Source organism: Panthera pardus, unplaced genomic scaffold (genome assembly GCF_024362965.1).
Source record: "Panthera pardus isolate Hobbes unplaced genomic scaffold, ASM2436296v1 HiC_scaffold_16, whole genome shotgun sequence".
Classification (NCBI taxonomy): Eukaryota; Metazoa; Chordata; class Mammalia; order Carnivora; family Felidae; genus Panthera; species Panthera pardus.
In genome coordinates this window covers 34,272,206-34,290,561 of record NW_026526721.1, presented here as the reverse complement: position 1 = coordinate 34,290,561, position 18,356 = coordinate 34,272,206, and the positions used below count along the sequence as shown (strand labels likewise).

Below are 18,356 nucleotides of genomic sequence, written 5' to 3'. Positions count from 1 at the left end.
CTACTGAAAAATTTAGATTGGTCTTCAGTTTTAAAATGCTTAGAAAAATTCAGAATCATTGTGTTCTAACCTGCTGTCCCACTGATTAGTTATACCTAGTTTCTATGATTCCCCAAACTACACACACACAGTAATAGAGTAAGTATATGGCAAACCTTGAAAGGGCAGAAGTGTCTCTTGACTCATGCCTATTTTGATAAAAGTTGGAGAGAGAATTGGTTGAACCTGTAAATTATAGGAAAATTGTAGGGAAACAGATTATGGCATTGATGTAAAGGGTTTCCCTACACTTAATGACTGCAAGGATATAATATTTATCTTTTCGAAGTATTGGAAGCAAATCAAACTGTGAGAAATTGAGCCAGTCAGTGTCTGTTAGCATTTGTGAAATTTTTCTCAGATGATGGTGATCATTTTCTAAATCACTATTAATTGAAGATTAGAAAAACTGTTCTCTGGTTATTGCATTCATAATATACATTTCTTAAAATGCTATCATTTTACAATTGCTTTAATCTTTATTATTCAAAACTAACCAACTATACTGGTATATCTGATTTTTTTTTAAGAGTTGTGTTATCACAAAAACTGTAAGGGAAAACATTGTGTTCATTCTCAGAGTTGAGATATATTGGATATACAATAGTCTCATTCAGTAAAAATCAGCTATTCTCTTCTTTTATTTATTTTTTTCTTTATGCCATTTCTGCTTTGCCTCTTTCATTCTGATTCTAAACTATAAAAGCTTTTTTTCTTCTTTTTTTTTAACCATCAGTCAGACTTTCACTTAAAGATAAAATGACTGAAATAATAAAATACTCGCAATGTCGGAAATGGAGAGATACTGTCACAATGACAACAGCAGTCTGTAATATTATTTTTACTGTTTGTTAACAGTAAGTATGTTATACGTGAAATAGCACATAGACAGATACACATCAGATCACTTCTCATTTTTATTAAAAGTATTTCAGATAGAAGTATATTAAATAATAGTTTATGATACATGTACATATTGGTCCCACTTTTATTTATTCTTTTATTCATTATTCATTATTTAGTCATCATTTGGCAACTACTTTGTCTACTGGCACCTTACTAAGAGTTAGAAATATGAAGACACAGGGCTCTGCCCTCGTAAAGCTCATAGTCTGGTAGGGAGTTCAGATCATAAACTTGAAAAACAAAATCACAAATTGTGTTAAGTGTTCAGAAAGAATTAAAAATGCCCTTTAACCAGAGGACCTGGATTCAGCTCTTTTCTCTGCCACTTACTAAGTGTGTGAGGATGGGAAAATTATTTAACTGCCCTGTGCCTCCCATTTCCTCATGTGCAAAAAGGAGATAATAATAGTACTGTGTCCTTGGGTCATTGTGAAGGGTGAATGAGCAAGTACTTAAAAGACAGGTAGAGTAATGCACAGCACCCATTAAGCACCTAGTAACTCTTAGCTGCTATCATTATTGGTTTGCATCCTCACCATAAAGAAGGGAAATCTGGGACCCAGAGAGGAAAAGCAACACATCCAAGGTTGTACAAATACACACACACACACACACACACACACACACACACACACACAATAAATGGAGCTGTAAGAGATAATGAAGTTGGAAAAGTATCATACCTAGTGTTCGCAAGGGACACCTCTCCATGGAGCTGGGATTTTTTCAGATGCAAGAGATATGGAACTAGCAAGGTAAAGAGTGTTCTGAGAGACCCAAAGGAGGGAAGATGTGACCTGTTTAAGGATCCAAAAGGCCCCTGTGGCTGGAGCCTGGTGTGAGGGGAGAAGAGACAAGTGTCACACTGAGCTGAGATGGAACATGTATTGTATTTGTGCCAGAAGGGGAGTCAGGTTGAGGTGCCTCAACCTCAGCCAGTGTCCTTTCTTTGCCTATGTCTGAGGAACACTGGGTTTTGTAAAGTGTATGGAGCCCTCTAGTGGTGATTGCTTCAAAGGAGCCTCAACGTTGCTGCCAGCACTGAGGAACTGTAGAACTGTCTCCCTGGTGCCTGCAGACTATAACTGAAGATAACTGGAACTTGAAGCAAATGGGAGGCTGAATCTTGTCCCTTTGATATAATGTCACCATGCTCAGTATTTCTTTCCATTGCACTGACACGATTGTGTTGACTTAGGTGTACATTCCGAACCGAGTGGGCCTCATCCTTCAGAACGTGGATATGCCCAATTGAAGAGACGTGGTTTCAGCTTCACGAGAAGATGTGTGCTTTGTTTTCCTGTTCTCATTGTCACAGAGCTTGTAGTGTGTAAGCCTTTCAAAATACAGTTGTCTAGACGAAACATCAGGTGTCTGTAATTTAATATTGGTTTATGCAAATGAATGTCAGACTTTTATCGAAGGAGAGGGGGAAATATTTTTGCAATTTCAAGGATTCTAGACTATATTTTCCAGGCATCTGAGCAGCTAGGATTCTCAAATGAAGTATTATATGTAATGTCTTTAAACAGCTTTACTTTCCATGCCAATATTTGATACTTAAAGTTCAAATTTGAATCATGTGTCATGTATGATTATTTCTGTTGAATGTATACAGTATTTTTTTAAGATGAATATTTGATGACTTTATTTGTTCTAAGTATCTCTTGGTTTAAATTACAAAGTGCCAAGATTGTCACTATCTTTTTTTTCAAATTGTGTTTAGAAATACTGTAATAAATATGTAGTAATAATATAACATTAAGACTTGAATTAAAGATAATATAAAATTCTTTATCTATAAACTCATCCATGCTTCATTTTGCATAAGTTTTATCTCATGATCTCTGCTTCACTTAGTATCTTTGTGGATGCTGATATTTCAGTCTTTCTGAAGGCCTGAAATAGTAAGTGTAACAATTCACAAAACGTCTTTTACTTTAGATCAATAAAATTAAAAATTTCAAAATTGCCTTTGCTAATGTTTATTTTGCTGTACTGTTGTGAAGATTAATTTAGGACGAATGTTAAAATGCCTTATCTTAACTCTGATACCTTCCCCACATATATGCACATGTGCACAATCGTCCAGGCATGGGGATGGGAGGTAATAATATTTGTCTTTAGGTACTATTTTGTAATGTGAAATTATACTAACTAACTCAGATATCCAGGCTACTCTCCAGCTATAAACCTGAACACTTTTTGAAGCTGAATTAACTATCTCAAACTAAGTGGAACACTCAGTCATGAAATCGCCACTCAATTCATTAAATAGTAGGACACAAGTCTAAAATCATTGATACATAATTCATTCATAACTGAGAAATTATGATGCATTTATAAGACAAAGTATCTCACGTTTTTTAAAGGTCTTATCTTGCGCCTTTACATTAATACATTAATAGTGACGGCTTCTTTTTGTTATTGTATGTTTTTAGCCTGGTTGTTCATGACTAATGAGCGGTACTTGGATGTCTTTCTATCAAAAACTTATTCAGTACTGCAAAAGGTTAGCGAAGGAGACTTTTATAGCTAAACCTATTATATATTAACCATCTTTCTTACAACTTTTTTGAGTAAAGCCTTGAATCTGGGTCTGAAACATGTTGTTTGCTTTAACTTCAAAGTAAAGTAATAGTTTGATTTCCTGAAAGAATCCGTGATGCGAGTTAATGATGATACATACCAGGGAACATTACTGAAAGCCTTCTGTGATTCTTTTCCTGTTACAGGAATGTTATTAATGTCTTAACAGTTTCATGATCTGTGCACTGTACCTGTTATGGATAACAGCACAACATACAACCATGATGCTTTGTGTTCTTCTTTATAATTTCTTTTTCATTTCTTATATATGAAGAGATATGGGAATTTTCTATCATAGCTCTTTAAAAATAACCAGAAATTACTTCACATCTAAAACCCATTTTCTTTCCCTTGTCACCTCTGTGGCAAAGTCAAAAAGACCAGAATAATAACAATGCTATGTTTTCATTGTAGTGATTTACCTTAGTAATATGATATTTAGATTCTACAGTGTAAACTTTGAATTTAACAGTGTAATATAAGTTGCCTTTATCAAGTGTTTCCCCCCGCCAAAAAAAAAAGAGAACAATAAGTGGATATTGTAGAAATTATAAAAAATACACACAAAATATTAGGAGTCCAACATAGAATGTAGTTTTTTGCTGTTGCTTTTTGCTGTTATTTTTCCTGTCAGAATAGACAGTCTTTCTAGAACATTGTAATGTACTGTATTTCACTTTAGGTCTCAATTTTTGTATCAATAACATTCTCATTATATAATTAGGTGAGAAGTTCTTTCTTTTTATTGGTTAAACATTTTCAACAATCACAACAGAGAGATGGAAAATTTTACTCTGTGTGCCTTATGATAATGTCTACTTCTCTGATGTGGTTATCACTCACATCAAAATGAGAGTCCTTGGGGGTGCCTGGGTTGCTCAGTCTGTTGAGCGAGTCTTGATTTCAGCTCAGGTAATAACTCAGCTCTCTCTGCCCCTCCTATGTGTGCTCTCTCTCTCACACACACAATAAATAAATAAGCATTAAAAAAATGACAGTCCTGTACCTTTTTTTTTTTAGAAGTTTATTTATTGTGAGAGAGTCGGAGGGAGTCGCAGAGAGAGAGAGAGAGAGAGAATCGCAAGCAGGCTTGCACTATCAGCACAGAGCCTGACATGGGGCTTGAACCCAGAAACTGTGAGATCTTGACCTGAGCCAAAATCAAGCATCACACTTAACCGACTGAGCCACCAAAGTGCCCCAAGAGTCCTCTTTGTTGACTATTTTAGAATAAGTGTTTTTACCATTTCTAATCTTTGATGTTCTAGAGAACATAAAGATTTCTTTCCATCATTTTTTAATATTAATGAGTGTTAGTAATTATTACCCAGAAAAGAATTTACCCCTTAATATTAGCCCTTATATTTACCCTTTAATATTAGTTTACTCAGAAAATACCTGTCTTTGATAACCAAAACTCGAACTGTAAACATTTTCCCTAGAATGTTTCCCACTTTATAACACTTGAACTCTGATGGTCAGCTCCTTTCATATTTTTTTTTCCTGTTCATTTGATGTTTTTCACTTTGCCCTGTTCTTAACTGATGTATTCATCTCCAACATAAAATGAGGGATTTAGCCACCATGTTCCTCAAGTTCAAAAAATAACCAGTGACAATAAATGGACTTTTCTTGTGGCAACAGTGAAAGAATGCACGTATTTTTTCCTCTGACTCGAGCACTCCCCTTAGCAATATCAATTCAACATTTGTCAACCATCAGGGTTATAGCCATTGCTATGCGGGATCATACAGGAGGTTGTCTGAATAAGGAGCCTATTCTTCAAATAATACAGGAGAGAGCGCAGACAGATCTGGGGGAAGTGATGAAGGGTAATATGTTTTCCTCTCGTGTTCAGCTGCAGCTGCAGGGCAAATATCTTTTCACTGTCTCTGGTTCTGCAGCCATTGGATCTGGTGATGAAAGCAACATAAAATAGGTTTCCTGTTGCTCTTCCTGTTTAGAACAAGCCAGTGCAGACATACCTATAGAAACCTAAACGGTAACACAGCTTTCTGCCTGGCCTCACACCTCTGAGATGATTTCTTTTTGCCTATTTGAGTCATGTCCTGAACGGGGGGTCCTTTAGAGTCGTGGGTTCCATTCATCTATATATTCCTTTCAGAGAGACAAGCACTGAGCTATGAACTTTGCTAGGTAGAATGTTTTGATGAAAGAAAATAGAAATCTAAGCATACCAATGTCATGTCCTTTATGCAGTAGAGTTCATTTATCATTCACGATGCGTTAGAATTAAAATGTAGATAAATTTTCCCACTAAAGCCAGCCTTCGGGGGGAAAAGAATCAAATGAACTCCCTACTAATTTTTCTGCTCTATTATCTTATTAATGGTGATTTGTAGAGAATTGCAGAGAAACATTCATAGTTTAGGGCAGAATTTCTTAATTGGTAGTATGAGAAATTAAGATACAGTAGCTGTAAGTATTTTTTTTTTTTTGTCTCTCTGTAATTTAAAACATTACATCTGGATTTTAACCCTTGGCAAGAACTGTGCAGAGAATGTAATGTTTATTTACATGAAAAAATGTATTTTTGTGGTAGATATGCTTATGCTACAGGGCATGTCATTCAGAACTTTACTTATGATTTCCAGTTTTTCCTATGATCTGTGCTGGGCCAGAGAGAGGTATTTGGCCCTCACATACTCTGTGTAGACAGTCTCACCTAGAAAGCCGCACTGTATTTTAAAAGAACAGTGTGATATAATGGTCAGAAGGCCTGAGTTCAGGTTATAGCTCTTACTTTCAGTACCGCATTTTAGAAAGCACTCACAGACTGTTCTTACTTAGACCAATAAGACAAAGGTAGGGGGGGACATCAGTTTTGTAAATGCTATTGTTTGATCAATAGCCGAATGGATGGTGAGTCAGTGGAGACATCTTCCGAGTTCGTTGTCAGGGACACACTGTCACCATCACCTGTCTATCCTTCAAAGCTTCTGCACTAAGTTATCCACCCTCTCCCAGGCTGGGATGTGCGGGCTGCTTTACAGAGAAGGGGATTTTGCATTTCCTCCACCGATGCAGGTGACCAAAATGTCAATCTTCCTCCACCGCTGCTTTCATTTGCTTATTTTAGCTTTTTCTCTGAGTGTATGAGGACATTTCAGTGAATTCCATTCCCAGGCAGTCAGTGTTCTGCCCTTTCATGTGCCAATTACTCTCAGACTTTGCACTTCTATAACTCAGCCTTGTGAGGGAAAGTTAACAACCCCTTTATGGTAACCAGTAGGGCAAGGTAAACTAGGTAAACTGTATATGCAGTGAAATAGCCACAGGTGCCCAGGGTCCATGTTTCTCTCCCTTTTCCCCTGCTGCTCACTCCACTAATGGAAGGAATAAATTCCAGAGGAAACAAGAATTGCAAAGGAGAGCTCGTAGGTTAGAAACAGTTTAGCCCATCATTTTTCGAATTGGAAGTCCGTATTCTCATCAGAAATACACGTATTCATTAAATAAAGGTTTGCACAACTAAATAATATTTTTTTTTCAAGAAGGGGGAGTGATATCAATCATTGATCTGCAACTTCCAGTCATTTGGCATTTACAATAAGACAGTGCCCAGCAGAAAACTAGCAAAAAAGCTATCACCCTAAATTACTTCACCGCAGAGGATATAAATTGAGATGTGGTCAAATTGTGCATGCTTGTCTCCAGTAATACAGGCAGTAGAAAACTGTAAATGCATGAATAAATCCATCCAGCATATATGTATTTACAACATATATAGGGCTATATGAAGACATGTAGGCATACATATGTAATTTGTAAGTAACCTGAAAACCCATGAAGTTCACCGATTCCAGTATTTGTCTTGAACCCAATGATCACTATGTGTGATACTACCCAGTTTTAGACGCTTTCCTGGTTGTATTATGAACATCAAATCTAAATATGTGATTTTATTTGGATCTAAAGAAGTTTTCAAACCTTGGAATGAAATGCAGTGAATGTTTCACACCCTCTTGAGAATTTCTCACCCCAAACTCCTTGGCTATGAGTCTTGTTTTTCTTTTAGAAAAAGAAGAGGAGGGAAATGAAATACCTCGATCACTTCTTTATGTATATCCATAGGAATTCTTTTTAACTGAGTTTGTAGTGTCACTTTCCATTCACAACAGTAATATAAACAATGAAAAACACCGCACGTAATTGCATTTCATGAATGCCTCTAGCCTTGTTGTCAACTATTGCTTAAAACCTCACGTGATGTAGAAGTCCCAACAGACACACAGGGTCACTCTCTATCGCCTCTATCACTCTTATACCAAAACTGCAGTAGAATGCCGAATTCTTTACCAAACATATGCATTTTTTTAGAAGACATTGGCTGCCATGTACTGAGTGCTTTCTTTTTACTCTGCCCTGTGCTGGCACTTTCTACATATCACTGAGTCTCTTAAACTGCAAAATGATGATTATTACCCTTGTTCCAGTCACCATTCCTGCTCATCCTACTGTACTCTGCCATCTTCCGCAGGAGATCCTTGGCAATCTCGAGATCAGGGGTCAACATTTAACTCTCATTTGTATTATTACTTTGTCTTTGGATTTGAATGTCTTTGGTGAACGAAGGAGGTGACATTTGAAACCACACCCGGCCATGTAATGCTCCACACTCTGTTGTTGTCTGATGGTGTTCAAGTTCCAGGAATTATTTTTGTCATGAATCTCATCAAAATAAAAAGTTAAAAGATCGTGAACCCAGCTCCCAATTCCTGCTTTCTAATGTTATTCTCCAATAAAAGGAACTAGGACTCCTTGGAGAGATGGCTGATTCTACAGGTGGAGCAGGGAATAGACAAGATGTGCCCGGAGCTCCGTGTAGTGCCAGAAAGTAAGGAAGTGCCTCCAAATCAAAAGAATGGGAGCATGTCAAAGGGACACAGGAATCAATTGAAAGGTACCCAAGGGCTGCACCTGAAATAGTTTGAGCAACAAAATAAATAATGTATTACTGCATAAAGTATAAAATAAATATCCATGAGTTCATACTGATAATAAATAAATGATTGAATAAGTAAAATAATGGGGGAGAAGAGAGAAATCTTTGGCACAGGAGAATGCTAAATAATTTTACCCCTCAAAAAGGCAGAGCTTGACTCTCCCCACTGCAACTCTCTCCCTTGTGTGTGGACTGCACTTAGTGATCACCTTCTAAAGAACAGAGTAAGGAAAGGGGAAAAATAAGTTGTAGCAGGAAAACCTGGAAAACTACCTCAGTCAGGTGATTGTGGTTAGCACCATCAGGGGGTCATGTTGATAGCACGTACACTTGATAAAATGTGATGAAGAAATGAGAATGACAAAAAAAACAATCCTCTGAATCTATAACGCTAGTCTTACCTTGAAAAAAAATAAAAAAAATTTGAGGGATTGTGTGTGTATAGATTATATATCAGGAGATCATGCATGCAAGCTTTTGTGTTTATATGTGTGCATAAGATTTCATATACTTGTGTATATATCTGCATAATATTTAAGGCATATATAAAGAGTTGTATTTTAACACAAGTCTGAAGTCTGCAGCGTAGGCTGACAAACTGAAACTTGAGCAAGAACTGATACTGTAGCCTTAAGACAGAATTACTTCTTTTCTGGAAAACCTCAGTTTTTGTTCTTAAGATCTTCAAATGATTGGATGAGGCCCCGCCCCCATTATCAAGGGTAATCTTATAAAGTCAATTCCTTTTTGTTGTTGTTTATTTTTACTTATTTTGAGAGAGAGATAGCAGGTAGAAGAGGGGCAGAGAGAGAGAATCCCAAGCAGGCTCCACGCTATCAGCCCAGAGCCCAATGCAGGACTTCAACTCAGGAACAAAGCCAAAAGCAAGAGTCAGATGCTTAACCAGCCTAGCCACCTAGGTGCCCGATACTTATAAAGTCAACCCTTTACAGATGTTAACCACTATATTGACTAAAATAGGTATTATAATCTAGCCAAGTTGATATATAAGAGTAACCATCGCAGAGATACCTGCCTAGCCAAGGGAATGCCAAACAAGACAAGTCTGAGAAACTATCTTGGCCCAGAGTTGGTTAACTAAGCATGACAACTAAATGTACTGTGATATCCAAAATTCTGAAACAAGAAACACTAGGGGAAAACGAGTGAAATTCAAATAAGATGTAGTTTACTTAATAATTTACAAAAAAAAAAAATGTGTAAAAGAAGACAGATGTCTTCACAGACAATTCTCTCTTACAGAGAAAAGACAGTGTCACCACGGATCACATCTGTGTTCCCAGGGAGACAAGCCAAGACTGAAAAGAGACCAAGCGTAGAAGCCTAAGAGCCTGACCGCAATTTTCTAAAGTGACAGAAATAGTGATGACCAATTGTCTTTTTGCCATCTTCTTTCCTGACCAAGAGACAAAGCAAAAGTCTAAAATCATGACTATGTGGAAGTAAATGTCTAAAACTTCTGCCCTGTTGGTCTGTGTTGGATTACTTCCTCCAAGATATTATACTTAGTATTTGGGTCGTGACTTCCAAATGAGCAAATAAAAACATTATGAAACCAATACACAGGATTTTTGGTAAAACTTCTTCCACATGTAACTTATTAGCAAGCTTATATGCAAAGTAATTCATTCAGATACTCGGGTATATATTTTGCAACCATTTATCTTGGAAAAACATTTCATGTTAAGATATAAAATGTTTGTAAATGTTCTCCAAAAATTAAGAGCTTGACCACAATCCGCAGACTAGGCAAAGCTAGGCTGAAATTATACATAAACCCTAAAATCTTGATCACTAGACAAAATGGAAGTGTATTTTTTCATTCATGCTGGCTATCTGGAATATGTGGCCTCCAAAGTCACAAGAAAAGATGAGAAAACTGAAGAATTGCAAGAATAAGTCCAGGCTTAGAAGTAGTTTATACCCCTTTTGTCCCACCTTGTTAGAAGTCAGTCACATTGGCCTGCCCACTGTGAAAGAGGCTGGATCTCTCTATATTTGGAAGGGAGAACAGTACAATGAAAACATAGCATAGCATCTGCCATAATTGTCAACTACGTTTGGAAAATCTTATATACCTAATCCCCCTTATAGGCTCATAATGCAAATTAAATATTAAATACCCTGTGAATTCGTATGATAAAGAAACTGGTCTAACATTGTTTAAATCAGTGTTTCCCAAACTTATTTAATATTGTTCAACTCAGTTCTTATCCTCAAGGAACGTCAATAAACATCTTGAAAAAAAAGCCACTATATTTGTTTAAACACCATTTGGGGGGTGCCTGGGTGGCTCAGGCGGTTGAGGGTCTAACTTCAGCTCAGGTCATGATCTCATGGCTCGCTCTTAAGTTTGAGCCCCACGTCAGGCTCTGTGCTGACAGCTCAGAGCCTGGAACCTGCTTTGGATTCTGTGTCTCCCTCTCTCTGCCTCTCCCCTGCTCATGCTCTGTCTCTCTCTTAAAAATAAATATTAAAAATTAAAAAAAACACCATTTGGGTACAATAACTTGAAAATGTATGGCTCTCCTTTTTCTGTGCTTCTATGACCAATAACTCTTCTTTCAAAATCTGTGTGTGTGTGTGTGTGTGTGTGTGTGTGTGTGTGTGTATTCAGTTCAAGGTCAGCTTATCTCAGAGTCATTGTTCCATTAAAATCATTTCTTGATCTCATAATTTAACCATCAGTGGGCAATCTAATTTCCCTAGGTTCAGAATTCTCCTGATAGGTGTTTAACTGAGTCCTTCAGTACAGGCATGCATCCTTTCATTGTACTTCACAGATACTATGTTCTTTACAAATTGAGGGTTTGTGACACCCTGCGTGGAGCAAGTCTATTGTTACAATTTTCCCAACCACATTTGCTTAATTCATGTCTCTGTGGTACATTGTGGTAATTTTTGCAATATTTCAAACTTCATTATCATTATATTTATTATGGTGATCTGTGATCAGTGAATTTTGATGTTACTATTGTAACTGTTTTTGGGTGCCATGAACTGTGCCCAAATAAGATGGTGAACTTAATACATGTTGTGTGTGTTCTGATTGCTGCACTGACCAGCCATTCACCCATTTCTCTCCCTCTCCTCAGGCCACTCTATTCCCTGACACAAAAATACTGAAATTAGGGCAATTAATGACCTTACAATGGCCTCTAAGTGTTTAAGTGAAAGGAAGAGTCACACATCTCTCTTCAAATCAAAAGCTAGAAATGAGGGGCACCTGGGTGGCTCAGTTGGTTTAAGTGTCCGACTTTCAGCTCAGGTCCTGATCTCATGGTTCATGAGTTCGAGCCCTGCCTCGCGATCTCTGCTGTCAGTGTGGAGCCCACTTCAGATCCTCTGCCCCCCTCTCTCTGCCCCTTCCCTTTTCTCTCTCTCTCTCTCTCCCTCCCTCCCTCAAAAATAAATAGACATGTTTAAAAAGCTAGAAATGATAAAGTGTAGTAGGAAGACATGTTGAAAGGTGAGAAAGGCTGAAAGCTAAGCCTCTTGCACCAGTTAGCTGAGCTGTGAATGCAGAGGAAAAGTTCTTGAAGGAAATTAAAAGTGCTACTCTGAGGAACACATGAATGATTTAAAAAATGAAAGACCAATATTGCTGATATGGAGAGTTTTAGTGGTCTGGATAGAAGATCAAACCAGCCTCAACATTCCCTTAAACTGAAGCCTAATCCAGAACAAAGCCCTAACCCTCTTCAATTCTATGAAGGCTGAGAGAGATGAAGAATATTCAGAAGAAAAAGTTTGACTCTAGCAGAGTCAGATTCGTGAGACTTAAGGAAAGAAGCCATCTCTGTTACATGAAAGTGCAAGGTGAAGCAATGAGTGCTGATGCAGCAAGTTATGCAGATCTAACTAAGATAATTAATGAAGGTGGCGACATTAAACAACAGGTTTTCAAAGTGGATGAACCAATCTCACTTTGGAAGAAGGTGCTATCCAGGATTTGCATACTTAGAGAAAAGTTAATGCCTGGCTTCAAAGCCTCAAGGACAGGCTGACTCCGCTTTCCGGGCAGAATTCAGCTGGTGACTTGAAGTTGAAGCCGGTACTCATTTACCATCCCCCAAATCCTAGGTCCCTTAAGAATTATGCTAAATCCACTCTGCCTATTCTATAAAACAGAACACAAAGCCTGGATGACAGCATATGTCTTTACAACATGGTTTACTGTATATTGTAAGCCTGCTGTTGAGAACTACTGCTAAGAAAAAATGATACCTTTCAAAATATGACTGTCCGTTGACAATGTGCCTGGTCACCCAAGAGCTCTGATGGAGATGCATGAGATTAATGTTGTTTTCATGGCTGCTAACACAACATCCATTCTGCAGCCCGTAGATCAAGGAGTAATTTCAACTTCCAAATCTTACAATTTAAGAAGTGTTTATTTGTATGGCTATAGCTGCCATAGATAGTGATTCTTCTGATAGATCTGGGAAAAGTCAATTGAAACGTTTATGGAAAGGATTCACCATTCTAGATGTCATTAAGAACATTTCTTAAAAGCTAGAAAGGGGTTGGGTGCCTGGGTGACTCAGTAGGTTAAGCATCCGACTTCAGCTCAGTCATGATCTCACAGTTGGTGAGTTCGAGTCCCAGGTCAAGCTCTGTGCTGACAGCTCGGAGCCTGGAGCCTGCTTCAGATTCTGTGTCTCCCTCTCTCTCTACCCATCCCCCACTCTCTCTCCCTCTCTCTCTCTCTCTCTCAAAAATAAATAAACATTAAAAAAAAATTTTTTTAAAGCTAGAAAGGGGTCAAGATATCAGCCTGAACAGGAGTTTGGAAGAAGTTGATTCCGACCCTCACGGATGACCTTCAAGATGTCAGTGAAGACGTGGCTGCAGATGTGGTGGAAATAGCAGGAGAACTAGAATGAGAAGTGAAGCCTGAAGGTGTGATTGAATTGCTACAATCCTATGATCAAGCTTGAACAGATGAGGAGTTGCCTCTTATGGATGAACAAGGTGGTTTCTTCAGATGAAAACTCCCAGTAAAGATACTGTGAAGACTATTGAAATGACAGCAAAGAATTTAGAATTTTACGTAAACTTAGTTGGTAAAGCAGCAGCAGGGTGTGAGAGGCCTGACTCCAATTTTGAAGCAAGTTCTGTAGGTAAAATGCTGTCAAACAACATTGCACGCTACAGAGAAATCCTTTGTGAAAGGAAAAGTCAATTGATGTGACAATCTTCATTGTTGTCTTATTTTAAGAAATTGCCACAGCCACCCTAACTTTCAGCAACCCACCACCCTGATCAGTCAGCAGCCATCATCTTAAAGCAAGACCCTCCGTCAGCAAAACGATTACAACTCACTGAAAGCTCAGGTGATGGCTAGCATTTTTTAGCAGTAAAGTATTTTTTAAATTAAAGTATGTACTTTTTTTATTTTTTTAAATTAAGGCATATACTTTTTATTCTAGAAATTATGGTATTGCACACTTAATAGACTACTGTATCATGTAAACATAACTTTTATACTCACTGGGAAACCCCAAAATTCATTTGACTCACATTATTGAGATATTAGCTGTATTGCAATGGTCTGGAACTGCAGCCACAATATCTCTGAGGCATGCCTGTACTGATCTCCAAGTTCTCTGGAACCAGCTTCCCTGGTTATGAGAAACCTTAGAACCAGACTGATGGCTGACTTCCTCTGGAAAGAGAGTAAGATTTCCTGGTATGCGTGTCATTTCATTACCTAATTTCTGAATTGATCTCGGTTTTTGTTGCCCGTATCTTCCTTTGCCCTGATTATTGTTATCTATACATTTAAGTATCATTTTTATTTTGCTTATCGTAGTATATATTTGTAAACCACTGAAATCATTTTTGGGGTAAGGAAGTAAATAGATGATGTGTAGATATATTATAGATTCAATAGGTGATGGATGGATAGAGGCATAAATTTTTAAAATATGGTTTTTGTTGTTCTGATGGCATAGTCGTAGCTATACGTTTCTGTATTCTGCGACTAGTTGCTGAGGAACCACTTAGAGGTAATGAGAAGTACAGGGGCTTCCCTTGATATTTCATTAATCTAAAACCTGGATTTTCTAGATTCGTGAAGGTTTCTACCCAATATTGTGGCAGCAGGATGTTAAATCTAATTATAATGTGTGAAACATATTAAAATATATATGAAAAAATGATGAATTTTCCTTGTGTGACAAAAACAATAAATTCTTGTGTGTACTTTACAAACTTCTCTCTATATAATACATATATACATATGTACCTCAAAATGTATTATATTAGAAATCTGAAGGTAATATAAAAAGTTAACATAAACTCAATATTGGACAAAAGTAAAAATTAAACTTGGGTAAAATGATATGTATTTATTGACAGTTACAGAAATGAAGTTAATAATATTCAGCTTTAGTTTCTTTCTTTTGAAGGAGCATTCCCAAATACAAATGATTCTTGTCCCCTTTTCCCAAATACAAATGATTCTTGTCCCCTTTGGCCAGTTATTTCTGGTATTGTTCATAGTCCTAGTACAAGTATTATGTGGGCCCCTTCTTGACTTTCTGGCTGGCTAGCCAAATGTCAGTTTAAAAAAAGATAAGGTTGTTATTCATTCATTATTGTTCATTTGTGTATTGAGATACTGTGCCAGGTGCTAGGAATGTAAAGATAAATAAGTAATAGAATTTCACAATTTAGTATGCTGACTGTAGTCTCAAAGGAGCAAATAGATTTGTTGTTGTGGCAGAATCTACAACTTTTCTATCCAATGCCCATTCTTCTGTCTTCCATAATAATAGAATCATTATTTAGTTGCCAAAAGACATCATATTTCCATCCGTGTGACTAAATTCCAAGCAAAGATGTTGGGTAGAACTTCCAGGAAGTCTCCTTAAAATGGAAAATAGACAATTAAGGCATTTACTAATAACAACCTTTACCTTCTCCTTCAGCTGCTTGGTATGTGGATAAAATGGCTGGAGGTCTACATCTCTCTTAGCTCATGAGACATCTTTACATGCTAGATGGTAGAAGAGAAAGTTGGAAGATGCTAGATTCTTGATGATTGTAGGCCAATCATACAACAATGGACTACCTTTACTCCAGATTTATTTTATGTTATTTTAGGGTCGCCTGGGTAGCTCAAGCATACGACTCTTGGTTTAGGCTCAAGTCATGATCTCATGGCTTTGTGGCTTCGAGCCCCACAGAGCCCGCTTGGGATTCTCTTTCTCCCTCCCTAGCTGCCCCTTTCCCACTCGTGTTGTCTCTGTCTCTCCCAAAATAAATAAACTTAGAAAAATTATTTTATGTTATTTTATTATTTTATTTTATTTTTTAAGTAGGCTTCATGCCCAGTGCAGAGCCAAACACAGGGCTTGAAGTCATGAGCTGAGATCAAGAGTTGGATGCTTAATCGACTGAGCCACCCAGGCACCCCTGGATTTATTTTTTGTAAAAGAAAAATCAGCCCTTATATATTACTAATCTATTTAAGATTTTTCTGTTACATGTAGTTAATCCAAACATAAATGATTCACTTATCAATGAAACTAAATGATCAAATTGATGAAAAAAATCAAGAGCTAGGACTCGTATATATAAGATTCCAGTAGGTGAATAAGGCTGTTGATATATAGAGAGAATGAATATTAGTATATTAGAAGAGGAAACTACATTAAGCATTTTCTAAACACATATTAATTCATTCAACATGAGTACCTAGTTCAAAGTCTAACTAGAAAAAAAAAGATAAAGAATAATGATAGAATGATAAATCTGGACCAGTGTCCTTCAGTGTCTAAGTTAAGAAGGTTGAATTCTATTTTACTTATGATATAGTCATTAGGATTATTCACAATGTAAGAAAAAATGATATTTAGAGATGAATGGATGGACCTTAAAATCTACTACTCTAGTGGTTTTCAAAATGTGCTATGAGGGATCCCCATGAGAACTACAAGGTGGTCGGAGGTCTGGGGCAAAGAATTCGGGGTCATTAAGTCTATGTAAACCATATCTCTCATTCAGAGTAACTCTACTTTTCCCTGTTTGTAATTCCACATAGTATTTTTTGAAAAGAATATTCCAAGGCAAACAAAAGTATGAAATCTACCAACTTATACCAATCCTTTCCCTTTTACTTGTTGGAAAATGTTGACTCAGAGGAGCCTTTTGCCCATGATTCCACTATAGTTAAGATTTGACCACACTTTTACAGAACATGAGCCAAATCCCTCTATTATGTTATGGTGCACATAGCACTGTGCCTCGGGAGGAAGCTCTGAAGTATACTCTTTAGGGGAGAAATGTTGGTGACTGGGAGACTGCTTGTAAAGTCCAATGTGATTGCTGCTCCAGACACGGGGATGGCCTGAAGCCAGAGTAGCTTCAGTACCACTGCACAGGTGGGAACATGTGTCAATCACCCTAAATGCATTTGAATCCCCTTTCATTGACACTGTAACCAAATTCCTGCTCTTAATTCCCTGTGTTTTAAATAGTCCAATGGTTTCTCTTTTTTTCTAGTTGCATCCTGACTTAGGCACAGATCAGTGCCCTACTTTTTGCTGAAGAGAACTGGTGAGGTCAAAAATTGAACCTGCACTGTGACTTTGCAACCTGTAGCCTCGAACGTTCAGTCGGACATTCGGACTCATCAGTCCTGAGGACATAAGAGATGAAAGATTATTCCAGGCTAATTTCCTGGTAATGTTTTGGCTGGAGAATTTAAACCCTGAGAATTTGCCTCCTTAATTTTATTATTTTATTTTAAAAAACTTTTTAAAAATGTTCATTTATTTTTGAGAGAGAGACAGAGCACAGTGGGGGGGGGGGGTCAGAGAAAGAGGGAGGCACAGAATCTGAAGCAGGCTCCAGGCTCTAAGCTTTTAGCCTAGAGCCCGACACAGACCTCAAACTCACCAACCACGAGATCATGACCTGAGCTGAAGTCTGACACTTAACTGAATGAGCCACCCAGGCACCCCCCCCCCTTAATTTTAGTGCACTCAGAAGTAAGCATCTTTCCTATAGTCCTTGTGCTCATCTATATCTTGCCATTATTTTCCAAGAGTCACTTGGAGTCCCCATATTTGCTTTCATTAGGCTCTACATTCCGGCTAACTTCCAGTGATAAATAATGTTTTTCACTGTATCGTATGGACTACCATCTCATTTTTCACTAATGATGGAGTCACTATTACCTTCATTTCTTACTATGCAGGGTAACCGATGCAAAGATTCATCTTTAGGTGGCTCTTTACCTAGGATATTCTTCTGGTGCCAAATATTGTATCAGTCGGGGGCAGTCAGGAAAACACACATCACTACAGGTATTACAAATACAAAGTGATTTATTTTAAGAACATGAAAGGGCTGGTAAAGCAAAGGTAAGGAGGATTACTTCAGGCCTTCAGAAATTCCAGAAATATAAGACTTACAGAAAAGCCACTACTAATAAACTTGGCTCTCTGCAACACCAAAGCCAGTGATTCTCAGGAGGATGCCCAGATACTGCTAGAAGCTGCGGTTGATTATTGCAGCTGCCTACAGCACTAACGTAGGTAATTCTCAGGAGAATGCCTAGAAGCCCCTGGCAATACCCCCCTCCTGCCATCTGCTAATGACCTTCTCTGAGGAGGGTGAGGAAGTTCCTCAGCAAAAATACCAAAATACAACACAGGACACAAGCAACCACTGTTGGAACTGAATTGGTCGTGTACCCAGTCCTTGCTTGCACAGTAATGAGAAATCCTAAAGATGACTGAACAAGCTGAAACCATGCAAAAGCACCTTGTGATCAAGAAGAAAGTTTTCATTGTTTTACAACCTTGCAAAATTTTTGTCAAAG

At 37.7% G+C, this 18,356-nt stretch overlaps 1 protein-coding gene across 2 annotated transcripts in view; it reads left to right on the top strand.

The window, feature by feature from the left end:
* GBE1 (1,4-alpha-glucan branching enzyme 1) overlaps window positions 1–17,133 on the top strand; it is a 281,289-nt gene extending 264,156 nt beyond the window's left edge. Inside the window, exon 16 of one of the 2 annotated variants that reach the window (XM_053903223.1) lies at window positions 17,033–17,133. In XM_053903223.1, the coding sequence (XP_053759198.1) occupies window positions 17,033–17,077 (45 nt within the window). In that variant the 3' untranslated portion in view covers window positions 17,078–17,133. Of the gene's footprint in view, window positions 1–2,143; window positions 2,915–17,032 lie in introns of those variants that run through there. The other variant, XM_053903222.1, reaches the window with a different exon arrangement.
* The last annotated feature ends 1,223 nt before the right edge of the window (window positions 17,134–18,356 follow it).